This window comes from Aquila chrysaetos, chromosome 25 (assembly GCF_900496995.4).
Source record: "Aquila chrysaetos chrysaetos chromosome 25, bAquChr1.4, whole genome shotgun sequence".
NCBI lineage: Eukaryota > Metazoa > Chordata > Aves > Accipitriformes > Accipitridae > Aquila > Aquila chrysaetos.
The window spans coordinates 688,452-714,136 of NC_044028.1; the positions used below are offsets into that span (position 1 = coordinate 688,452).

Genomic DNA, 25,685 nt, shown 5'->3' on the forward strand with positions numbered 1-25,685 from the left:
AACTAGGGCCTGGGGTATGCCGGGAGATGGACCGCAGCCCCTGGGACGGCACCACGGCTGTGCCACAGGCAAGGGTGGTTTCGTTGCCACTGCCACCGGAGCGCAGCCACTCAGTGGCTCTGCCCACCCCAAGTGGGACAGTAGGAGTGTGGACAGTGCGACAGGGAAGGCTCCTCTCCTCGCACCGAGGTGTGCGGTGGCTCCCGAACTCAGCCCTGAAACAGAGGTGGGAATTGTCCTGCCTCGGCTCCAGGTCCAGTAAAGAACGAGCTGAGGGGGCACGTGGTCCTGTCAGCCCCTTCGCTCTCGGCTGGGTTCAGGGTCTGACCCCTCTAGTCCTGTGCTCGCGCCCAGCAGGATGAGGCCAGCACGGTCCCCTGCACCTGCTCCAGCAACTCGGCACGGCACAGCACAGCACATCATGGCTGGGCAGGACCCGGAGTCCTCTGCCCTGGGGAAGAGCATTGCGGGGGGCTGGCCCTCGAGCTTGGGGCCGCAATGAAAAGAGCACAGGATGGCACCCATCCTTGCCAGTGCCTCCAAGGGGAGATATCGCATAGAACAAGGACCATGTGGCCAGAGCAGATTTTTCGCTTATCAAATCAAGGAGCAGCTGGATTAGAGGATTAGAAACCAAATTAATTACTAATGACTTCCCTGGGCCCCTGGGCGGTTCTGACATGAGTCTCCCAGGCAGCAGCAGGCAGCGGCAGTGCCCGTGGTGCCGGGCAGGCGGGTAGGGGACCATTCATCAGCGGGCAGCAGGGCGAGTGTGTGGAGCCAGAGGATGGGACCTGGTCCCCACGGGCAGCCAGCACCCTCCCGGGGTGTGGTCCGTGTGCCATACCAGCGGTGCCCCGCAGCTGAGCCTGACACCCGGTGGCTGCTGCACCTGACAGGCAGAGCTGTGGTTGGGGAAAGCGCAGCCCCTCACCACTGGCTCCTGCTTAGCACAAGCTGGAGAGTTTCCACAGGCATGTCTGAGATGTGGCCCCCCAGCCCAGAGGGAGTTTCAGTCAGGGGGACCTCACTGTGGCTGGCCCTGGGATGAGCCTGTGCTGCTCCAGTTTCCCTGCGGGATTTTGCTGCTGGGGCAGTGCGTGGCCCAGGGTGCCTGCGCCGTCCCCCCCCGCGCTCCCCACATTACCTGACCCGCTGAGCTGCAGCAGGAGATGGGAGCAGGAGTGGGAGGGGGCGAGCGGATGGTTTTGTTGGTGCAGTTAATTGACTCGGTAAACAAGCGCTTATAAACAACTGTTCCTGTCCCCATTAGCCAGGACAACTGGGCTGGTTTCCATCTGCTTCCTGACCTGGATATTAAATTGCAGCAGATGATGAAAATATGTCAATGGGAAGAAAGTTTTCTTCTGCCTGCCAGAGCCTTTTGCTCAAGTGTGCAAGTGCCAGGCAGAGAGACAGAAGGACAGGACAGGAGGACATCGTGGGGAAGGGTGAGCAGGGTAACAGGCTGACCGTGTGTGCCATCCCTCTGCCAGGCACTGTGTCCCCACACTCCGGCCACCACTGGGCCACCCCACAGTGCCGCAGCTGTGCCACGGCCAGGAGCTGCTGGTGCAGCGCTGGGGACATCCATGGGGCCCCGGGCGGCCGGCACAGCCATCGGCCAGCTCTGCCAGCACTGCCCAGGAGGGCATTTCTGCAGCAGTTGCAAGCTCCAGGATGCCAGTCAATCAAAGAGCTGGAAGGACTTTTTAAACCAGATCAGTCTCTGCCTCTCCCTTTCTCTGGATGGAGGCTGGGTTGTCTTTTTAACCAGGTATGTCACAGCTCGCAGAGGAGCTCCCCGGGGACGTGAAACCTCCCAGGGTCCCTGGGGAGGGCACGGGGGCAGTCCTGGCCAGCGGAGGTGGCTGCGGCCGCCCCTCACTGCAGCCTCCTGGCATCGCTGCTCCCTGGGGCCAGGCCCACTGCGACCACTGTCGTGTCCCATGGGATGTGGGGGAGACGGCATGGGGACAGCTCTGCACAGATGGCACTGGCTCACAGAGCCCTGTGCGAGGCTGGCGGCCACCACTGCCTGCTCTGCCTGCCCCATGGCACAGCCAGCGCAGCCCAGCCGAGCGTGGCCGTGCCGGAGCGCCGCAGGAGCACCCGTGCCTGCTGGGCAGCTCCCGGCTCATTTCACTTGTTACACTGGGCTAATTGGTTTAAAAGAGATTGCTGGGTCACTAATTACGGAACCTATTGAACGGCACATCTCAGCTTAGGGATACAATTAAAAGTTCACCCTAATTAATCAGGGGTAATTAACAGACCTTGCATTTCTCTGAGATTAATTAATCAAGGAATCCAGAGCAAATCAATGCGGGCAGGAGGGAAGCAGGGGAGGGAGCGAGCGGCTGTCGCAGGGGCGACGCGCTGCATGACCCACTTTTCTGGGCTGGGAGCAGGGCCGGGGTCCCCACGCCAGCTCCCACGGCTCCTGGGTCTGTGCCACCCCCCAGCCCGCTGCCACCGCTGAGACCCCACTCTGCCCCGTCCTCTGCACAGGGCTCTGCACGGCTGCAGCGATGCGGGACTTGGCTCCTGCTGCGGTTCTGGCCAGTGACGGCACCCTGGCGTTGCTGCCAGCACCATGGGGGTCTGGCCCGGCAGGGTCCTGTGTCCAGCCAGCTGGGTTCAGCCCACCGAAGCCTTCGCGCCCTGCTCTGCCTGGGCCTCGGCCATGCACACATGGGCAGCAGTGCCCACGCAGGGCTGCGAGCCCAGGGGACGGGGTAACAGTGGCTGGAGCACCACAGTGTCCTCGGCTGAGGGCTGCTGCAGCCGTGCCAATCGTTAACGGTGGTTTGGCTGCAACTGCTTTATCTCCAGCTCCCCAAGGAGAAGTGTATTGAGATAATCCAGACAAAATGATAGATGTACATCGGTGTCTTGTGTATGGATCCGGCTCAGTGTTTGTAATATTTTGTTGCTAAGGAAGCCCTCGTTTGTGGTGTGACAGAGGACCCCGTGCCAAATCACGGAAATTGATGTGCTCATAGTGGGAAACTTAATCACCAGAGGGGAAATGCCCACCTCGTTTTTCTCATGAAAGAGGAATGCAGTGCTTTGATTTTTGGCTCCAGTATAAACAGGGTGTGATTAAATATTGTTTCCCCTTTCTTTCTTGTCATTAATCAGGCTATAGCTGTGAGCGCTGGGTGTGATGTGGGGACACTTGCTTTGATTCCTCAAGTTCTTAAATGGTTTTGTTCTCTTTTCAATCCCATTAAAAATAGAAGGCAGGGTGTTTCAAAGTGCTCCTGCTGGAGAGCGCTTCTGATCTGAAGGATGCGCGCTCGCCGGGAGGCGCGCCTTCTGCAGCCAGTGGCTGCGCCGGCAGGTAAAGCACCAGCCCCGCGGCTCCTCCCGCACCTCGCACGTGCAGGCGCTGCTGTGCCGTGCTGTGCCGTGCCATGATGGGCCCTGGCAGCTGGGGCAGCCTCGTGGCACTGGCACGAATCGGGGCTCGAGGCTGCACCCTGCGATACAGTGGGAGAGCGGCCGCCCTGATGCGCATCCCACCCTGTGCTGGCAGGAGAGCACAGGCCAGAGCCCCGGCAGGGCACGAGCCCCCGCCGGTTCCTTGCGGCACGGTGTGGTGAAGCTGTGGCTCCTCGAGTGCTGCCCCAGCCGGGGCGGTTGGTGCTCGCTTCTGCCAATACAGGCGCCCGATGTGGGGAGGTGCTGGGCAGCCCATGCCCCTGGGACCCTCAGCGAGGGCTGGCGTAATGGACTGATACAAAAGCAGACAGAGCCTCTCCTTTAGGTGCGTCCACTCCCCTGACCTCGCATGGGCCATGATGGGAATTACTACCCGCAGCAGGGGAGGCTGGGCTGGAGGGAGCTTTTGGTGTCCAGCCACGCTGCCCAGCAGAGCCGGCGGCTGCTCTGGCCGCTGCAGGAGGGCACCGGGATGGGGAAGCCTGCGAGCACCATGGGCTGGGAACCCTCTCGCAGCGGGCGCTCTCCTCCCGCCTCCCCTCCGCCGGCCGCCACATCTGCCGACAGCCGCCACATCTGCCGCCTCCCGCGCAGTCAGAGGACGCTGCAATGTCACCGGTGGCTGGTTTAGGCTGTTCCCAACAGCCAGAGAAGGGTGTTGATGCCGGTGGTTTTGCAGGGAGGAGAGTGCAGGCAGCGTGAGCTGCCGGGAGCCCTGCTCCAGGCATAGCCCACTGCGCAGGCAGAATGGATCCAGCCCCGCAGCCCCCTCCTGCCCACCCAGGCTGGCAGCGACCCATGGCTCCGTGCTGCCAGCATGCTCTGCCCAGCAGCTGCCTGCACACGCTGCACGTCCCTGCCTGCAGCTCGCTGAGACGGGCAGCACTTCACTTCTTTGCTCCCACCCGCGTGCTTCGCTCGCTTGCAGCTCGGGCTCCCATTTTGGTGGAAACGCACCAGAAACTGCTTTAAAACAAGTTAATTTTAGTGCAAAGCTGTGACAGAAGCTTCTGTTCTGCCTGTCACAACCTCTCTTGTCTGGTACAGGCACACCACCCCTCCCCAGGCTGCCCAATGAGCCCAACAGACAGGTCCCCACCAAGCATCCCCCTGGAGAGACCTTGTGGGTGCAGGTCTTCTCTGGACCCCCAGTCCAGGTGAGGAGCATGCAGGTGATTAGTCAGGTCATTTAAATTGGTAGTGGGTGAGGCTTTAAAAGCTTCTAGCAGTGCAGGTCTATCAGGAGTAGGGTTGGTGTTGCTAGTCCTGTGGGCACAGCACTTGTGTGAGGCTCAGGTGGGTACCCTGTGCTGTACCTGAGTGGCCCCAGGGCCCCCCAGAACCAGAGCCATTGGGCTGCTGGCCCAGAGGGATCAGAAGAGGAGGGAACTGCTTGCAGATGCCCAGCAGCCCCCAGGAGATGGTGCAGGTGGGTTAATGCTGGTGTTGGGGTGCCTGCAGAGACTCCTCCTGGGCTGGGGGGCTGCTCCCCCTGGAGCAATGGCTTTCCTGCAGCCTGAGACCTCTGCCAGCATGCCTTGCTCTCCTGGTCTTTTGTGGCTTTTTAGCTGGCCTGTGTCTTCCAATGTGGGGAGTGACACCTCCTGGCATGTGGAGAGGGTCTCCCCAGTGCAGTGAGGAAGAAGAGGGCAGGCCTTTCTCTACCCAGTGATGGCGCCAGAGGACACAGCAGTGTTGGGAGTGAGTGTGAATTACTCAGTTCTCCCCCTTCAGTGTGAATGGGGCGGCTTGCTTCTTATTTTCTGCCTTGAAGTTTATGTAAGGCGAAGATGGGGTTATAAAGATATAGAAGAGCTGGGCTGAACATGAGGCGACACTGAAAACAAGCTTTAAAAAAAAAATTACCAGCTTGTGTTTGAGTACAGATTCCTCATTTGCAGTTAAATATAATTGTGAAGGTCTGTGAGCCAAAGAGATATTTCTAGTTATTGGAGAACTAGCTCCTGCCCCTGTGATCCCCAAGGAATGATAATGAGATTTAACCTAAGCAGATGCTGCGGAGAGCCTGGGAGAGCTTCATGCGTGATGGTGTAATGATGAGGAGCAGAGGATGGTTACAGGGTCCCTGTCTGCTGCAGTGTGCAGATGAACTCTGCTGACTGCATAATTTTCTGCACTGTGCTGTTCATTCAGTGGCTCCACGGCATGAGATGCTGACAGACCCGGCACGGCCACCCAGAGCCCTCCAACACCAGGGAGGTGCCTCTGGCTCCTTCAAAGGTAGGAAGGATGTTTGTGGTGGAGAGAGGGAGGATCCAGCTGCCCTTGGGGGCCAGGACACGAGGAGATCCTCAGGCCTTTGTGCATCTCTAGCCCCAGCACAGCCAGGAGGTGCCCAGCCCCATGGGCAGGATTCAGCCCATAGTCCCACTGCAGCTGCCTCCTTTACCCAGACAGTCATGGTTGGGGATGGAGGGTCAGCCTGACCTGGCATCCTCATCTGCCAGCTGCAGTGCTGGGGTCGGCACCCACTGGACGACATCCTGGTGGGAGCAGCCCTCGCCTCTGGTGTGGTGGGTGGCAGGGCTGTGGCACGGCCGCCCACTATGAGGGGTAGGAGCTTGGAGGGTGCCGGCGCACCCCTGCCTGCCTCCAGTTATGGTCTTTGCAGCGTCAGTGACAGATATGGAAGGATTAAATTGCAGTAATCTCTGTAATCTACTTACCGAGATTAAAACCTCCCCCCGCCCCCAGACTTTATCCCTTTCATTCCAGGACTCCGCTAGCAGTGATTACAGCTGGGGGAAGCCATTTAGCTTTTAAGCACCACTCCATCCTGCTTAAAAATGCATTTCAGAATCAAATGAGTTTGTGCAGCATGGCCAGGGCTGGCTGCTCTGGCTGGGCAAGAGGCTCAGAATTAGGACCAAAGTAGCTTGAGTCAGAGTCAAAATTAAATTTATTGTTTCTGGCCTTATTCAGAATACAGTGCATTTACAACTGATTAATGAAGTTTAACAGGAGTTTCAGACTCAATTCAAGGCAGCTTGGAAAGTCTCTGCTTCCACCATTCTGTCTGACAGGTACTTTTGGACTCTGCTGCCCTTGGGAGACCCCACACTTCGGAGCTGGGAGACCTGTGTTGAGTTTGGTGGTGATGAGCTGAGGGGCTGCGGGAGCTGGCATCAGCCTTCGGAAGCAGCTCTGAGGCCAGGGCAGCTGAAGTGCCATTAGCTGATGGGACTGAGTATCACATCCACCTTCCACATTGCCAAGCCTGTGGCTTTCACCAGGGCCAGGATGGTGTGAGGGCCGCACCAAAGAGGAGCGAAGGAGAACCACCTGAGTGCTGACAGCCACTGCAGCGATGCCAGAGCCTTTGGCATTGGCTGGAGCAGGAGAGAGGACGCAGTCCCAGTGTGCTCCTGGCGTTTGGGAATGGCCAGGTCCTGCTGGCACGTGTCCTGTCACAGTGCCCACAGCGGTGCTGGGGGACGTGCCACAGGTCTCCGAGCACCATCAGCCCTGAACCCCATCCTCACACCCTCCTGGCCCCTCACTGCTGCCCACAGATCTGGCTTGGCTGCATCACTTGCTCCTCCACTTCCTGGCTGCAAAACACTGAAACATCCTTTTTCCAGCTCCAAGTTTCCTGCTAGGTCAGGGAGAATGGGGAGACACTCGAGCAGCAGACCCTGCGGCGGAGGCTTCGTGCAGGCGTTCAAGGACATTGCCAGGGCTGTGAGGCTGGAGCAGCCCCAGCTGACCCAGGGCACTGAAGATCCCCCCCATCCAGGTACATGTACTGCTCAGCCATCAATTCCCAGCACAAAGAAAGGTGGCAGTTTGTCAGCCCAGAATCAAAAGGTTGTTAATGACATACATATTAGACACAGAAAACTGGATTAACAATGACACTTTGGCCCTGAGGGCTTTTTTTGGCTCTGGAAATAAATTCTAACCTTGATCTCTTCTGTCTACAACCTGAAGACATCAAGGGCAGAATACCACCTTTAATCTTATTTGCTATTTCCAGTATGCATTTTATTGCTTCTCTTTTTTCCTATAGGTTTCATGTGTTCCTGGCACAGACTTTCTTTGTGTATTTCTGTAATAATCTCCTGATCCCTATGTTTCTGCAACCTTTCTCTTTTTGCCTGCCCGTCAGCTGCCTGTGCTTGGGATGAGCCCTTGGACGGGGTCCTCGCTGGTGAACCCACCGAGCTGGGAGCCCCTCGGCAGCAGTTCTTGCCTGCTGTCCATTCGTGGCCCTGGGTGATCAGTGCCTCGAGGGGTGGGGGGGGAAGCAAGGCAAAAAGACTGAGGGATAGGGACAAGCTCCAAATCCCTTCCATGGCGTTTGTGTCATGAATGCTGTCTGGCCACAGTCCCTGTGGTCCTGTGAGCTGGGTGCTGCTCTGGGCAGGGTGGGAACAGAGGAGCACGAGATGCTTCCTGGGGGCATTGAGAGAAACTGTCCTGGAGCAAACCAGCATCCAGGACCATCCAGTGGGCTGCAACTGGCCTGGGAGGGACCTTCAGGGTTAATGCTGGGCAAGGCTGTGGGGTCTGGAGCTGCTTTGGTAAATCCCACCCCAGCAGGGAGATCAGAGAGCTTGGGAGTGATGGAGGAAAGATGGGAAAGATCAACTTGGGAAGAGAGCGAGGAACCCAGGAGAGGTGAGGAGGAGAGGGGGGCACCAGCAGAACCCTGAAAAGGGGCCGAGGCAGAGGAAAGAAGACAGAGGAGAGGAAGGTGTAAGGCTGACAGCAAAATGCAGTGCCAGCTCGGTTCAGGAATGGGTGAAGGGGGGCAGAAGGGGAGGCAGGACCTTCCCCGGAGCTCACAGTCATTCTTCCAGCCCCCGTGCTGTGAGGTGCTGGCTGATGAGAGGGGAATCTCCTGCAGCGATTCAGAGGGCTCCTTCCTCCCTCGATGCCAGGGCAGCTCCAACAGCGGCACGGTGCCTGGCTCCCACCCCACAGGGAGGATCCCACTTGGGGCTGACTCCTGGGGCTCCTGTTAGCACAGGTGGCAGGGCCGGAAGTGTGCCAAAAGTGCTAGAAAGCTGTTGTTTATGTGGAGTGGGTTGTAAATAGCAAACATGTCATGGAGAAGACATGCCCTGCAAAGATACAAAGACTGAAAGCAAAATTGTCAGCTTTATAAAACATTCCTCCCTTGCAAGCAGAGAAACCTGGAGGTGTCTAGGCATCCACACCAGCTTTATTTATCCAGACGCCTGTAATGTTCATGCTTAAGCAATGTGTTTGCTGCCGAGGCTGGATCACCACATGGAGGCAACAAAATGGCTAAAAATGGAAAAAGCAACTTTTCCACAGCTTTGGCAGTTTGTCATGGAGCAGAACTGAGTGATGGACACCTCCTGCCGCTGGAAGGGGAGCCCACTGATGCCCGGCCCCTCGGGTACGCCTGCTCCTGTGCTCCTGCCCTGCTATCACTGCCTGGGCAGGGCAGTGTCCCCTGGCTGAGGGGCTGAATCCCCGTGGGCTCCATCAGTGCCTGCTCGGTGCTGCACCAGCTCAGGTGGAGGGTGTACAGCCTGGTGGAAGTACCAGACGTGGGTGAGTTTACACCAGCCAGGAACAGCCCAGTACTGGCTGGCTCCTCCAGGCTGACACTGGATGCACGGCTCTGTCTCCCTATCTTGACCTGCACAGAGGTGCTGGTGCCCAGCCCTCCTGGGCAGGAGCTGTTGTTGCACAGACCAGCAAATGCAGTATGCAAGATCCCTGTGGGTCACTTCGGTGTGTCAGGATTATGAGGTTGTCCCCATGAAGACTCAGCGCCTGTTTTTAGTTCCAGAGCTCTCCTGAGCCAGCAAGCTCTTTCTTCCTTAAGAAACTATTTTTAAACTCCTAGCAAGATCCAATTCCACTGCTCCCATACCAGCACAGGTGAAAGAGGCTGCAGAGAGTACTGCTTTTCAGCCTTTTCTTCCATTTTTCTTTACATCTGCACTGAGTTCCTGGGTGTTGCACAAGAGGAAACCTCATCCTGACCCTGGACTGGCTGCCAGGGAGCCAGCAGCTTCCTTGTTTGTGTTGGGCTGGCACTTCTTGCCTGTCTCTCTCTATTATCATCCTTCTTCCCAAGTAACAAGACAAGTAGTTTTCTGCAGCTGAACAAGCTTTCTGTGCTGAGAAAGCAGGGACGATGACTGTTAAATGTTTAAGCGGTGCTGCGCACAGCCCTTTGGCTTTACCATGAGCAACCAAGCAGAAGCCTGGGATGTCAGGGCGTGAGGGAGGGAAGCCGTGTCAAGCAGAGGGAGCCAGAGGGGTGGGGATAGAGCAACACGCTGCACCCGCACCCTGCAACAGCCTTGTGGTTTTCCTGGGTCAGCCTGCTTGTAGGGCATCACAAACCAGACAGGCGAGGCTGACCATCCCCGGCCTGGCAGAGAAATTTAATTCTTTCATCATCTTCAAGCCTTTCCTTCTCGCTTACCGGAGGCACCACAGCGCCCGATGGCTGCTCTCCCTGTCCTTGCTGAGGACAGAAATCGTTGCTGCCGTGCAGGGCGGCCCCTCCTTGCTCCCGTCCCCTCCCTCGGAGGAAGCCGGCTGCGGGGCAGCGCGGCTCCGGCACCCGGGAGAGGGGGATCCCCGGGGACCGGCTGGGCAGGCTGCCCCACAGCTGCCAGCTGTGCCCGGGCACGGCTCTGAGCCCCGTCTGCCCGCCTCCCGAATCGGTGCCTGCTCACACCCGCTCCGCTGCCGGTTCGCGTTCCCGGCCCGGGGGCCGTGCGGCTGCGGGAGGCTCCGCTCCCGGCCCGTGCTGCGGGGGGGACGGGGACGACAGAGGCGGGGGTGCCCCCGGCCCCGCACCGCTGCTCTGGGTAGTTGGGGACTCGCTGCGGGTTCAGAGCTGCCCGCGGGGCCGGGCAGGACAGCGGGCGCCTCCGGCCCTGCCCTCCCGCCCCGGCGGCACGGCGGAGCCCGGGGCACCGGCCGGGGCGGGACGCTCGCACCGGGGCCGCGCCAGGGCGGGGGGGCGGGGTGGGGCGGGCGGGGGCCGGGCCGGGCCCGGCGGGGGAGCGAGGCCGGCCCCGGCCCCGCGGCAGCCCCGGCACGGGCGGGAGGGCTCAGGTCGGCGCGGGTGCCCGCGGCCCGGCCCGGCCCGGCCCGGCCCGGGGGAGGCTGCGGCCGCCGAGCGATCGCGGGGGCTCCGGGAGGAGCTGACGTCAGGCGGCCCCTTAAATAGCAGCGCAGCCGCCTCTGCCCCGGCACTTCCCGCGGAGGCGAGCGCCGGAGCCGCCGCCGTCCGAGCGCCGAGCCCAGCCCAGCCGCGCCCGCCGGGGATGGGAGCCGCGGCGGCGGGGCCGCGGGCGCGCAGGGACCGGGGCGGCGGGCGCAGCCCCCCGGGGCGGCCCGGCCGCGCCGCCGCGTAGCCGCGGGACATGCCGGAGCGGCCGCGCAGGGTGCGGGGCGCCGCCGCCGCGGAGGCCCCGGGGGCAGCGGCGCGCCGGGCCGGGCCGCGCCATGCCCGGCGGCGCGGCCCCATGGAGCCATGGCGCATAGGGCGCCGAGCGGGCGGGCCCCGGCTGCGGCTCCGGCTCCGTCCCGGCGGCTGGCGCGGAGGGTCCTCGTCCTCTTCACGCTGTCGCTCTCCTGCTCCTACCTCTGCTACAGCCTCCTCTGCTGCTGCGGCGGCGGCCCCGCCGCGCCCCGCGCTCGCTGCGCGCCCTCCCGCGCCGCCGCCGCCGCCAAGAAACTTCTGCAGAAGTCGCGGCCGTGCGGGCGGCCGCCCCCCGCCGAGCCCTCGGGCAGCGACGCGCCCGCCCGCCGCCCGCGGGAGCCGCCCGCGCCGCCGGCCGGCAGCCCCCCGGGGCCGGCCCGCCCGGGCGCCAAGCGCCTGCCGCAGGCCATCGTGGTGGGCGTCAAGAAGGGCGGCACCCGCGCCGTGCTGGAGTTCATCCGGGTGCACCCCGACGTGCGCGCCCTGGGCACCGAGCCCCACTTCTTCGACAGGAACTACGACCGCGGGCTGGAGTGGTACAGGTGAGGGCACCCCTGCCCCGCCCGGCCGGCGGGAGCGCGGCCCCCCCCCCGGCGCGGCCCCGACCGGTCCCCCCTTCCCTTTCCTCCCGGGTCTCGGGTCCCTCGGCGCGTCGGCGGAGCCGTCCGGTCCGGTCCGGGCGGGCGGCCTTGTGCTGCCGGCGGACTCTGTCTCCCGGCCGCACTCGGGGAGTTTTCCCTCCTCCTCTTCGTCCTCCTCCTCCTCCTCCTGCGGGGCCGCGTGGGGCCGGGCTGGCTCCGTGGGAACATGGCTGCTGGAGCCCCCGCCAGCGCTGCGGCTGCAGCCGCCCGAGTCCCAGCCCTGCCGGGAACGGGCTCTGGAGCCGGGACAGTGACAGGGTTCCCATCCCGTCACAGGGAACACTTGCCCGTGAGAAGGGGCCTCCAAAATGCCAGTGAATGACTGGCCCGCGGGACGGCACGGCTGCCCTTCCCGCAGCCCTGCTCGGGGTGCCTCAGCACCCTCCTGCTGTCAGGTTTTACCTCTGGCTCCATCAGAGGGGCAGTCCCTGTCCTCCACCGTCGTGTCTCTCTGAACTCGGATAAGTGCGGCTCTATCTGAGGTATCTCATAATTTGCAGAGAACAGCGAGTGCATCTCCAGCAGGAGATGATGGGATTTTAATTTCAGTAAAGACTTTTGTGAGGAGCTCAGGGGTGCTCACGGAAAGGCATGGAGTACCGCGCGTAAGCGGGTCACAGCGCCCGTGGGCTCATCCCCTGTGGCCCCACAGCACCTGTGGCCCCACACTCGGTGCTGCAGGCAGTTCACCCCCAGCTCCCCGAAGTGTCCAACCCAGCATACCGGTGGTTGTTTGCTGCACCGTTACAGAGCGCTGCAGGAGCTCTGGGCTGCTCTTGGGCAGGGCCACGGTGCTTCTGCTGGGCATCAGGCTCAGGAGGCAGAGGAGGGCTCAGTCTAGCCCCGGGTGCCTGTGTGGTCGCAGCGGGGGAAAGGACACCTGGCACGGTCAGTGCATCGGAGCATCATGGCGGGTGGTGGGAGGCAGCCCGTGGGGCCACACACCGAGCTTGCTTGCCCCTCCATCTCAGCAGCGGTTTCCCAGCAGAGATGTCCCCTGTTCCAGAGCAGGGCAGTGCTTGTCAGCTGCCAAGCAGGTTGGGAGGCACCGTGACATGGTGCTCGCTCCCAGCTCTGCTGGGGTCCTGGTTTGTCTCCTTGCTGGGCAGGTGCAAGTCGTGCCTGTGGCACAAGGATGCCGGTTTCTGACCATGAGCGGGTCAGAGCTTCTCTGAGCAGCACCTGCCTGCTGGGCACTGGGCTGGTGCTCTGGCCCTTGTAGCTGGGGTTCATGCCTGGGGAGGACTGTCTGCAGACACAGGCAGGTCTACTGCCCTGTGTTGTACTTGGGTCACAGTGCACCCTGTAGCTGTGAGTGTTCAGCTCCTTTTGCAGCGGTACCGGTGGCAGGTGACAGGAGAGCCAGAACAGGCACAGGTGGAACTCTCTGAAGTGGTTTCCCTCTCCTAAGGCTGTCCTGCAGCATGCCCAGTTCCTCCTGCCCTTTGGAGAGGAGCTGCAGCAGTGTCCTTTGCCTGGTCTCAGCAGGTCTGTGTCATTCCCCCACCCTTCCTCCAACATCAGACACTGTCACCCATCTCACAGCACCTAAAAGCAAACAGCTGGGAGCAGCCCTGCAATACAAGCGTGTAAGGACAGGAGCAGCAGTGGTTTGTTTAAGAGAGTGTTTAAGAGTGGTTTGTCTGAATGAAGGGGCTGCCCCCGGGACAGGCCCTGCCTGGGGCACGTAAGGGCACCTGTGGGCACCCGGCATGGTGCTGGTCCAGGAGCCGTGTCCCCCCCCCCGCACACCCTTCAGCACCGCTGAGCAGCCGATCTCCCGCCCCAAGCCGTGGTTCAGCCTGGGATCCTCCATGTGAAGGGACTCATCTGTGACCAGGAGGGACGCAGCCTGTGACAGTGAGTGGCAGTGGTGACAGGCAGCTGCTGAGCGAGGCAGGGGCAGCGATGGGAGCGCAGCTGGCTGAGCAGCCTGCTGCCCAGGGCCCGGCTTTGCATCTGGATCGATGGAGAGATCACGCCGGAGCAGCGGAGCCTCCAAATTAGTTCAGCTAAAACAATTAAATGACACTTCCCTGGTTTTATTACTTTTTCTTTTTAACCTCACGAATGTGCCAAAACTTAAGCACAGAGGCCGCTAATGTATCAAACGTGGAATTGATTTTCCTCCTTGCAAGTGGAGCAATTAAATGTGGAGCAGGTCTAACCCGCAGCGTGATGAGCTCCTGTCGCTCTGCCAAGAGGCCGGGGAGCAGGAGAGCAGGGTCCTGCCAACGGCCGTGTCCTGGGGAAGGGCAGAGCTGACCCTGGGAACTGCTGGCTGTGAAGGGCTGCCCCACCGGGACCCCGGGGCGGGGAGGCTGCTCCTGGCCTGCCTGGAGGCTGTCCCCAACTGCCAGCTGGGGAGAGGTGATGTTCCTGTGCTTGGGGAGCACTGCGGTGCGGTGGGGTCTCTGCAGGTAGCCCGGAGCACAGACCCTTTGGAAAGGCAAAGGCTTTCCCCATCGTGAACAGAGACTTCGCCTGCAGGAGCCCCTGGCTGCTGTGATGGCCGAGTGCCCAGTCCAGCTCCATCCTTCCTATTTTGTGCCCCAGTGGGGAGCTGAGCAGAGGGACCAAGTAGGTCTTCGATGCAGTTGAGAGCAGCGCGAGAGCTGAGCTCCTCTGATGCTCTGAAAACATCAGTTCCTGTTTTTCCACATTTTCCCCTGCCCCAGAGTTGGTCTGACGTGGAGGTGGCAGAACCAGCGGGAGGGGACATCTCCTGATCCGCCTGTCCTTGCCAGCTCCAAATGTCGTGCTTGCTCACAGCTGCTGTTTTTGTGGTGCCTCCTGTCTTAGCTCCTGCCATTGCCCCAGGCAGCCTTGGCTCCCTCTGCTCTGGGAGAGAGCACGCCAGGCAGAGCCAGACCCCTCTGCTTATCCCCCATGCCAGACCACCGCCCAGGAGCTGCCTGCTCACCGACTTCAGACCCAAAACACCCGTGCTGTGCCCAGTTCCCATCAGCCTCTCTAATCCACCTCATTAGCTACAGATACACTACAGGAAAGGTATTTTTAGCAAGATCTGTTTTAAGACAACTGAAACCAAACAGCCAGCTACTGGGGAATATCGATTCATTACCAATCCTGGACTAAATGTTCAATATAGAGCTTTTTCCTACTGCAGGTAGCGTGTGCCAATAACCTTCAATATTTTCCAGAACACAGGGAAGACAGTGTCGTTTAATTTGCGGTTAACTTTGAGCAGTGACTCTAATTACAGCATCTCAGGGTGCAGTTTTCCTCCCTAGAATTCCTGAGTAACCCTGTCAGATGCTCCAGCGTTATTTTCACAGAGAGGGGCTTTTCCTAGCAGGTTCAGCTGCAGGCTGAGCCCGGCTCCTGCCTGGCAGGCTCCGCTGTGCCTCTGTCTGCCGGAGCTGGGCCAGGAGGCAGGCGCGGGCGCAGGGGAGAGCCCCGTCTGGCTCCCATGCGGATCCACCTGCCTGAATCCTGTCCCAGGGACCGCGCTTGGGCCAAGCCCGGGCTTCCCCGCGCGCTGGTGCGACAGGTCCCCGGGAGCACCCGTGCTGCTGGGGCTCTGCCCCGTGCCCCATCGCATGCCGCCTTTGGTTTCGGGGTGCTCCTGGGGCTGCGGCAGCACGAGGAGCGCTGTTGGCCTCTGAGCGGTGGGCACTGCGGCTGCCGCGGGGGAGCAGACCCCGCCAGCCAGGGAGCATCGCCTTGCCGTCCCCCGCTGTCCCTCTGCCTGTGGGAGGGAGAGGAGGGAGCGTGCAAACCCGGCTTCTGCACTCCGCCTCGCTAATTGCTCTCTGCTAATGGCCAGGTTGGCTCACGCACAAATGGGAGCCCATTAGGCTTTGCCCAACAACACGGACTGTTTTGTGGGCTTGACTGACAGTGCATTTTGCTAAAGTTAATTAGTAAGAAGAGAGGAAGGCAGCAAGCTTCAAGGATGCTTTGAAATTTCCTTGACTTCAGAGAGTGCCCTGGCTCTGAGGAATGGGTACAAAACCTCCTGCAGAGACTTCTGTGTGAGGAGCTGCCCTGCAGGCAGCATGTTCCCTGGTCACTGCCTTGCCTACGTCTGCCTGGGGCAGCGGTCCTGCCCTGCCCTCCTCTGGGTGGGCTCGGGTGCCGCACAGACCCTTGCTCAGGTACCAGGGAGGCTTCCCCTGCCAAGGTGCTGGGAGAAACGCAGGGAGGTAAATCCACGCAGGGCACCAAGCCTTCAATATTAATGAGGTGTGTTCTTGCTCTGTCTTCCGTGACCTTGTTTGTAAATGCTGCAATTTGTTCTAACCTTCCCTTTGGTAGCACGAAATCCAGCTCATAACCTGGTGTGGCTGTGGGCACAGATGCTTCGTGAAGCTGACAAGCGAAGGACACCGGTCCCTGGTGACCTTGGGTGTCCATCGAGGTGCTGTCTATGGTATCTGCCATGCAGCGTGTGCTCCAGGGATGGCTGGGGCGTGTGTGCTACCCACTGCCGCCAGGCTGGGAGCAGGAACCAGGGCAGGCTCCCGGGGCAGGTGGTGCCCAAGACCCTCCAGCAGCACAGCCGGCCACCCCGGCATGCGGCTGGCAGCACTCAGCCTTTGCGGCTGGAGACGGGTGTCTGCAGCCCTGGATCCTCTGCATGATGACCGTGTCCCAGGTGCATCCCCGGCAGCAGGCGTGTTAGATGTGGCTGGAGTTGCTCTTTGTCAGCGCTGGCGTGTGACATGGGGTCTGTGGGACCCAACGCTGGGTCAGTGTGGTTTGTTCTTGGTGCTGGCACATTGTCCCATCCTTTTGCACACTCCTGAGCACTGGAGGATCACCCAGTGGGCAACATATCTCTGACACCAGCTTTTAATTAGGGAATCACTGCAGCAGCTGGGGCATATTGGGTGATTTTTTAAAAATGAATATTAATTTTTAAAGTTTCACCTATGGAAGGACTTGCCTTGGAAATGGGAGATGGGGAGACCCCAGCCTTTCTCGCTGAGCCACGAGGCCTCACCCAGCAGGTGGGCTCACACCGGGCTGGGGTGCGTGTGCTGGCTGGGGGGCTGTCTGCCCCGACCCAGCTGTAGCAGCAGGGCCGGCGAGCTGGGTTCTGTGAGCATCGTGCTGGGAAGCCCTCGCCTCCCACTGCTTCCCAGCTGCGCTCCCCTCGGCACTGGCCTTGGGTTTTGTTGGACCCTCACCTGCTGTTGGACGGTCATTTAGGATGATGGGAGTTACACATCGGCTTGTGTGCATGAAGGGCGTCGGCAGTGTGCCCTTTGGAAAAGATTTTGTTGACTTAAAGGACAGCACAAATCTCTGGAGCATTTAAATGATTAAAAATGAATCAGCAACAAAGTTAATTACTGTGTTCACACTGCTTTTATGCATTGAAATGTCCCTCATTAGCTGTCTGTGAGCACTGGTGTAAATTCTTTGAACATAAACATTTATTAAAGGCAGCCGATCCATCATTAAATCTGAGGCTGCATTAGTGCAGGGCGGTGGCAGCAGGGACACAGGGCTGGGTCAGCTGCTGCCCGGGCCACAGTCCCTCGGGGCCACATTTCCCCGCTGTGGACATGGTGCAATCTCTGGAACTGTGCGGGCTGGGAGGATGCAGCGAGTCCGTCCCGCTCAGCATTGCAGGAGCCCCGCTCCCCGGGCCAGCCTGCTCCCGGCCCTGTTATTGTAGTGCTGCCAGCCTTAGTGGGTCAGGGGAGGGGACATGGCTGTGGCACTGCGGGGGACCCAGCCTGGGGGATTCCTGTTTGCCCCGTGAACCCCTCGCAGGGGTCTTTCACTGCAAAGCACCAGCTGTGCAGCTCTCGGCTGGGGTGTCCCTGTGTCCTAGACGTCCGCTGCAATGTCACTCAGCCAGGGAGAGCTTTTCATCTTCTTCACACCTCAGCTTCTCGCGTGCTTGACCCAGTTTTGCTTAAGCCTCCGTGTAGCCTCGCTTGAGCTTTCATCTACTGATGCTGTCCATGAACCTGCTGGGCCATCAGGCGAGAGTCAGTGGTGGCTGTCAGGCACGTGCACCCACAGCACGGCACAGCATGGCACGGCACAGCCCCCTCGGCAGCGGGCAGGGAGCTCAGGGTCAGGCTCCTGCTGCGGTGCTGACTCCCGTGCAGCAGCCGGGCTCACTCCGCCGTTGCGGGTGGGATTCTGCCTGTGCCTTCCCCTGCTCCTGCCGGGGCAGCGCAGCAGGGACGAAGGGCAGGCTGTGGCATGGGGAGGTGACCTGCCATCGTGCCAGTGGTCCCACAGGACCATCCTGATGCCAGTCTGCGCTCTTGGAAGAGTTTCTGTGCTTGTCTCCAACATGTTGAGCTGCAGCTGGAGACGTGCTGGCAGGCCACCCTTCTCCCAGCTCCCCGGTGCCACACGGAGCAGTGACCCTCACTGCTGCCTCACCACCCTGCGAGCCCCAGCCAGCCTGGCCCCACCGGGAGGGCGGCGAGTGGGTGCTCGCTTGTGCTGGAGGATTTTGGCTCCCAGCCTGGTGGGCTCCCCTCTCCCTGCCTGTGCGCGGGCAGCGTTCCTGCGTGCAGCTGCTGAGCCTGTGACATCAGCTGGAAGAGGGAAAGCGCACAACCCTCATCACAAGAGCCAGCACTTGGGATTTTTTGCCAAATTAAACAGTTTGTTTTTATGCCGATGAGTGGATGGAGTCCAGGATTATGCACACGTCAGTCTCTAGCCTCTGAGGAGAGCCTGGGATGCGCCTGCCATGTCCTCGCACGCAGCCAGCTGCAGCAGGCAAATATTTACCCGGGAGCTGCCCTGCTCTCCTCCGTGCTCTGCAAGCTGGATGGAGGGGCTGGTGCTGTAACGGGATTATTGGATGGGTGCTCTCCCCATGCACGCTTATCTGCAATATCTCAATCATCTGATGAATTTTTGTACAAAGTCCTCCCTGGGAGAGTGTTTCACGCATGTTCGACATCAAAGCAGTGCAGCCAGCAAGGGAGCACATGTTTCTTTAATGTGGGAGTGTTGTAGGGGCCGTGGGGTGCCCAAAGGCAGATTATAAGAAAATTAATAATTCAGGTCTAGGAAAGGTGCTGGTAAGAAGTTAACTCCTTCAGGGCGACACACTGCCTTCGCGCTGGCACAGCCGCAGCTGGGGCCGGGCTCTCCGCTGCTGCTGCCCCACAGCCATGGATGGGGCCGTGGGGGCTGCCCAGGGATGTGCCAGCTCCCAGGCACCGTGGGGCATAGTGACGCTGGCTCGGCCGTGTCAGGGGAGGGCAGCTCTTCTGGGGCTGTGCCAGAGACGGGATGTACCTGACGTGTGTCCCCTCTCCAGTAACGTGGGCAAACACAATCTCTAAATCTGCAGGTTGGATAGGGCATTAATGCCCATATCAAATGGCACTAAAGGGCTTTAAGAATTGAGTACCTATAATGAAAATAATCTCTAATTCAAGAGGAATTAAGGCTGTCTCTCCAGCTAGAGTAATGCACTGAGCGGGGGATTTGGCTGGTGCCGGGGATGCCCCCTGCTCCCCCCGGTACGCCCAGCAGGTCCTACTGCGTGGGAGCCCCCAGCCTCGGGGTAGTGTCTGTAGGGGCATGTCAAGCATAGGTGCCTGCAGCACCCGGCTGATGGGCTGTCCTGGGAGGAGCTGTGATGCCCCTGATAATTAAATGCCTCTGTTGGTCAGAGCATCGGCCTTCTTGGCAAGAGCAATGAAAAGCAAATGAAATGAAAAGCCCGTGGCTGCTGAATAGCATCTGCAGGGAATGAGGGGTGCGCTGCGTCCCACCGTTACTGCTGGAAGAGCTTCAGACACTTCCCGCCGAGGCTTGTCCCTCCTCGGAGGGGACACATCCCTCACATCCCTGGAGCGATGCTCCATGGGCCGAGGCCATGTTTCTGGTCTTGCAGCTGCAGGGGGGTGTGGGCAGCGGCGCAGGCAGCAGCTCCCGCCTGGGCAGGGAGCCCAGGCTGGGGCAAAGCACAGCACCCTCTGCAGAGAGCGGCAGGGCTGCGCCGGCGCTGGGCACGATCCCTTGTGGTTCTTGTCTCCCAGGCAGTCGGAGGGAGCTGGGTGCAGGGGAGGGACAGGCTGCTCTGCTCTCCAGCCCACGGCATTGCTGCAAGGCCAGAGAGGAGTTTGCTCCACTATGTCCCTAATGATTTGTGTGCAGAGCTGCCCTGGTATTCACTCAGCATCAGCGTTTTTGACCTCCTCCGTTTCTGCCGCATGGCAGATTCCCATCACCAGGATACGGTGCGGATGGCTTGTGGACCACTGCCGGGTGGAGAAAGCCTCAGTGTTTCTCCAGCCTGACCATACTGACAGGGACAGGGCTGGCGGCAGCTGGTGTGACACCAGCATGGGCAGCACTGTCACGCTGCAGGGGAACCAGAGGGGCCTTGGAGGGGAGGGCTGGGCCCGAGGGAAGTGGCCTCGCACTGCCCTCCCAGACCACCAAAGTCACCCCCCGCCCTTCCCACAGCAGATGCAACCCCCCCAGCTCCACCGTCACGGGGGGACCCTTTATCTAGCAAGGTCGTGAGGGTGGCCGTGCCATCCACCTCCCAGCAGCACCATCCTTGTCCCTGGTTCAGGAGGAGACGGCCACTGACTGTCCCTCAGCACCCAGCAGCTCTCCCAAGAATGGCAGGTTTGGTGTCTCCTCTGCACCCCACAAGTGCTCCAGGCATCCCTCTCTGCCGGTGTCACCGGTACGTCACTGCCACCGTGCTGGTGTCAGCTCTGGCACTGCCTGGCAGAGGCTCACTCAGCATGCGCCAGGAGCCGGTGCCGAGGCCGTCTGCGGATCTTTAGCAAAGTCACAGGCACCCAGGACGGGTCCCCGAAGCGGCAGGAGCAGCTCCTGCCTGAGCCCTGGCCGTGCGGTGCCGCAAGCCAGTTACCGAGAGCCTTCACACCTAAACACGCGAGCCTTGGGCTTAAAACTATGTGACATGCTATTTGTATGCAAATAACTCTGTGAATGCAGAAGTCCAAAAATATCATTTTAAAGTCAACTGTAATTAAGTTTGCAATGCATTTCCCTGCTCTTGCAGCCCTGGGGATCCCGCCGTTAACGTAAAGATGAATGCCTGGATGACATTTCTCCCCCTTGTATGGTTTCACTGGTGATTTATTTATCTATTCGGGTTGTGTTTTGTTGTCTCAGCAGTCTCTGTTGTTCAGGAACAGCAAACACTGGGAGTCCATTTAAAAAAAAAAACAACTCTTGTCTCATTTCAGTAATTTACTATGCAGAGATTTTGTGTTTTTCATAATGGATTAGAACCTGTAATTTCGTTTTTTGAATACATGGACCTAATAGCTCACGTAATGAAAGTCTAACAAGCCTGAAGATGAGCCATTAATGAAACAGCAGTTTTATGATTCTCCGCCAATATATTGTAATAGTGAATCACTTATAAAGCTGTCCCGTGCTGATTTATGATGAAACTTGTTTGTGATAACGGAGATACAGCCGTGGTGCCTGCCACTAAATTAGCATTTCCTGACAGTCATTAAACAATGGGAATCATAATCTGGATTTATGGCGTTTGAAGCGGAGCAGTGGGAAAGGCCAATTAAGCCACGTCCGTGCTCAGGTACCTCTGTAAAACAGCCCTGTTAACTAATCAGTTTGGTCTCTTTCAAATGAGGAGACTGGTCAAGTGCATGTGAGGGTGCACAGGCTGGCTGCTGTGCTGCCCCAGGACAGGCGGCCCCGTCCCCTCGCGCAGCCCCGTCCCCTCGCCGACGGGGCAGCGGGGCGGCAGCTCCGGGGCCACACGGGGCACGGGTACTGCAGCCCTGTGCCAGCACCTAGGGGAGCGAGGCTGGGCTCGGCCATCGTCCCCAGTAGCTCCCCAGCAACCTGGCGCAGACCTCTGGGCACATCTCATCAGTATCTCTCCATGGGTCTCTTCCAGCTGCTCATCTGGTCCCCCTGGCCCACGGTCTCTTCTTGTCCCCACATCACCTTCACAGGGAGTGTCCTGTGTCCACCAGGGACCCACCGCCCTCGGTGCGTGCTGCCACCCTCCGCGATGTCCCCGGTCTTCCATCGCAGTCCCCTTGTCTCACAGGACGTTGTGGGCTGCTGTTGTATCTTCTCCCAGTTAGGGCTTTCATCGAGTTTCTACAGAGCAAGCCCCAAAGCTGGTGGCTGTGGACCGTATTTTAGGGACCCTGGAGGTGTCTGGTCTTGGTCACTGGGCTGATGCAGCTCTCAGAAACACCCATGTTGCAGCGTGCCAGCGAGGCAGTGTGACCGTGATGGTTGTGCAGGGTTTATCCCATGAATAAATCAGTGCCTCGCTCTCTCGAGCTGAATTGCTGCAGACAGGGTTGCTGATGTTTGCTCTCCCCAAGCGCTTCTGTCCCGAGGCCTCGCTGCGTTACCCAGACATCCATAGCTCCAGGTCTATTGAAGTGACTGTTGTACCAGCTCCTCCCCAGATCCTTCCCTGGGTCCCCTTGCAAGGGTGAGCATCTGCTGGGATGCCCAGCCGGGGCAGACCCTGTCTGGGGGATGTGCATTGCAGGGGAGCGGGGGGCTCACATGGAATCCCACGAGCTGAGTTAATGATGTGCTTGCCCATGCAGCGGCTGCTGCCAGTGCCATGGGGCTGCCAGGGTGCGGATGCGGCTGGAGGGCAGCAGCCTCGCTGCCCAGTCCCCCTCACTGCAATGCGCTTGCTGTGCACTTAAGCATCTTCCCGCGTCCATGAGAGGAGCAAGCCAGCTGAGCTCACCCATTACTATTGGAAGAGCACTGCTGCATCCCTGGAAAGATGCGGCAGGAGGTGACTGACTTGGGGATGCCTGTCCTGCTCCCTGGGGTCCCCATGGCCAGGCTGCCTGCGTGCTCTCTGGCAGCCAGTGTTGTGCTCTGTTCTGGGCATGTGTGGGCACCTCGCGTTAAACATACTGGCTCTCTTTTAAAGGAAACACTCCTGGGGACACTTTTCACAGTTCCTTGTAAAATTCTCCCCAGGCAGCGCCTGACTGTGCCTCTCAGCCTGTGTTCTGCTGCACAGCTGAATCCAAATCAGCCAGTTTATGAACAGGAGCCACCAACTCGTGCTGCAAGGTGGGAAAAGTGACAGATGCTTCTGAGCTATGAACGTAATGGCAATAGAAGGTGACCTTCCAGCCTGCGCTTCTCCCCAGGGGGCTGGGGCAGGAGGGCAGCAGCGCCAGGGCAGGTGCCCGGCTCGCTACGGCACTGCTGCTGGGAGGGCTCCTGCGTGCCCAGAGCTGCCGTGGCAGCAGCACGCTCCCTGGCATGGATGCTGGTGCCAGTCGGTACCTGTGGGGCGCTGGCCTTGTCCTGGCTGCTGGCATTCCCTGCCCGCTCCAGCCAGGTGCTCCCTGCCCACTCCCTGCCCACTCCAGCCAGGGGACCCGCGGCGCCATGAATCTGGCTGCAGTGGATTTGATCATTTACTCTAGTAATACAGGACCAATTTATAAATCTTTCCATCCCATTAGTTTTTATTTGATTTGGATGTTCACATGTCAAAGCAAATTATTTAATTAGTGCTAAGCTGGGCTGCAGGGATGCTACATTTTCCCCCAGTCTGGTGCTCCCTCCCTGGCCTTGCAGCCCAGCTCCCTGTGCCAGAAAGAGACGGGTGTACGCAGGACCCCGTCTCAGAGCCCTTGGGCCTGATCAAGCCCTGGCAGTGTGGGTGCTACCCTCATGGGCACAAGCCCCACGTCCCCTGGCAGCCCCTTGCTCCTGGCTCCGACCGGCGGAGCAGCACAGCACCCTGGGGCCTCATCCATCACCCCGCAGCTTCCCATGGCGTGGTATCGCATAGCCACCACGCTCCTGCATCCCGGCCCTGGCACCGTTTGCCATCACTGGGCACAAGGATTGCGTACAGGCAGCACTGATTTCCTGCCCACCTCCAGGATGAAGGCAGAGGACGAGGGAGCTGTGCTCCCGCTGGGTGCCGGAGACTGGCACACTCCTGGGCTGGCACCCTCCTCTGCCCCGGGCACAGCACTCGCTACGGTGCCGGCAGCACAGGGTGTGCAGGAGCCTGGGTACGCTGTAATGTGATCGGGGAGGAAACACGCCACGTAATTGCAGTAATTCCGGAAGGAGCCACTATAATTTCTTTTGCAAATGGCGACTGGTACAGGAATGGGGGATGAAGGGCTGCAGCAGAGGCTGTCTGGTGGGTGATGCATCCATGCGAGCAACCGGGGTGGGTTGCTCCCACTCCCACTCCCCTTCCCGGCTGCAGACTGAGCTCCGGTGCTTTCCTTGCATTGATAACAACTTTACTGCTGATGGGGACAGAGCAGACCCGGCTGCTGAGCAGTGCCAGGGTCCCCAGCAGCCTGTCTGTGCCCTTGCCCTCCGTCCTGCCTGGCTCTGGCCTCCCTCGGGAGCCGAGCATCGGTGCCCCTGTCCTTTGCACGGGGGGGGGTCCCTTGGGGCTGGGATGGACCCGGGAGACAGCCATGGCCGGGGGCCCTCTGCAGCGCTGCGGGAGGGAGCTGTGCCTGCCTTGTCCTGCCTTGTCGTGCCGGGAGGGGACACCCCACCAGCCCCACGTTGCGGACACCACCTCCCGATGCCTGGCCCGGCTCCTACCTCACTATCACCTTTTGCTTCACTTGCAGGAGCCTGATGCCGCGAACACTCGACAGCCAGATCACGGTGGAGAAGACCCCCAGCTACTTTGTCACCAAGGAGGCACCACGGCGGATCTTCAACATGTCCCGGGACACGAAGCTGATCGTGGTGGTGAGGAACCCGGTCACGCGGGCCATCTCGGACTACACGCAGACGCTCTCCAAGAAGCCGGACATCCCCACCTTTGAGGGGCTGTCCTTCCGCAACCGCAGCCTGGGGCTGGTGGACACCTCCTGGAACGCCATCCGCATCGGGATGTACGCCGTGCACCTGGAGAGCTGGCTGCAATACTTCCCCCTCTCCCAGATCCACTTTGTCAGCGGGGAGAAGCTGATCACGGACCCAGCCGGGGAGATGGGCAAAGTCCAGGACTTCCTGGGCATCAAACGGGTTATCACGGACAAGCACTTCTACTTCAACAAGACAAAAGGCTTTCCTTGCCTGAAAAAGTCGGAGAGCAGTGGCTTGCCTCGCTGCCTGGGCAAGTCCAAAGGCAGGACTCACGTGCAGATAGACCCCGAGGTGATCGAGCAGCTTCGGGACTTTTATAGACCTTATAATATCAAATTCTATGAAACAGTCGGGCAGGACTTCAGGTGGGAATAAGTGTCCGGGAGCAGAGCTGCGGTGACATGAGGCTGCAGTCTTCCGTCAGGGGGGGCCCAGGAGGGCTAGAGCCAAGACCCCCCGGCCAGCCCGTCCTGCCCAGAATCCACGAGCAGAGGCAGGTGGGGGGGCTTCCCTGGCCCTTGGGAGGCCAGGATGCTCCACGGCCAGCCAAGACAGGGGAAGACACAGAGTCCTGCCACAGCCACTGAGGGAAGTGTGCCCAGCGGGCATTGCCCATCCCAGCAGTGCTGTGGCTTGTGCCATGGGGTCGCATTTGATTTTACTGCCACATGGTCCCTGAGGCCACAGTGATGGCCCTGTCCTGCAGCCTATGTGCAGGCTGCTCCAAAGCACGTCCCTCCTCTGCGTCCCAAAGCAAACGGGCGCTCCTGGACACCCCCAACTGTGGGCAGTGGCCATGGGGCTGTCCCTTGGTGCCACATCCCACCATGGTGCTGGAGTAGGCAGAGCTCTGGCCGCTCTGCTTTGCCTTCGTCACTTAAGCGCAGTGTGTAACCATGAGGACAGTGAGATGTATCTGCTTGAAAAACAAGTCTATGAAAAATGTTGTACCGATATTTTGTCCTGTGAATAAAGCACAGAATCCTGCTGTTACGGGTACTTTAGTGGCACTAGTTTCCTTGTTCAGCATGTGATCCCTTTGTGTAAATAAAAGCGGCTACCACCGGTCCGTATGCATGGGCTTTTCTTAGGGCAAGGCTGGGCAGCCCTGTGCTGCTGGGGGCCGTGCAAAGCCCCACTGCACCCATGGGTCAGGCGAGGCGGCAGGCACGGGGCTCGGGCAGGACGGCGGATCAGCCCGGCACAGCGAGGAGGGGACCTGTGGCACAGCCCTTCACAGGGGTGACGGCACCGCTCGGGAGTGACAGAGGACCCCGGGGTTAATGCTGCCTCCTGCCAGGCGCAGGGGCGGACGCTGCATTAAACGC

At 60.0% G+C, this 25,685-nt stretch overlaps 1 protein-coding gene across 1 annotated transcript; it reads left to right on the forward strand.

Annotated features, from left to right (window-relative positions):
* Nucleotides 1-10,847: 10,847 nt before the first annotated feature.
* Nucleotides 10,848-25,422, forward strand: HS3ST2 (heparan sulfate-glucosamine 3-sulfotransferase 2). Its single transcript, XM_030002065.2, has 2 exons — nucleotides 10,848-11,433; nucleotides 24,114-25,422. Exons 1-2 carry the CDS (start codon nucleotides 10,943-10,945, stop codon nucleotides 24,730-24,732), a joined length of 1,110 nt encoding a protein of 369 aa, XP_029857925.1. The 5' UTR covers nucleotides 10,848-10,942; the 3' UTR covers nucleotides 24,733-25,422.
* Nucleotides 25,423-25,685: the final 263 nt, after the last annotated feature.

Bases quoted from the DNA above. Each gene is read 5' to 3' on its own strand.
- HS3ST2 (XM_030002065.2), top strand. From the start codon at position 10,943: ATGGCGCATAGGGCGCCGAGCGGGCGGGCCCCGGCTGCGGCTCCGGCT. The intron at 11,434-24,113 runs GTGAGGGCACCC...CTTCACTTGCAG, and splicing joins CGCGGGCTGGAGTGGTACAG to GAGCCTGATGCCGCGAACAC.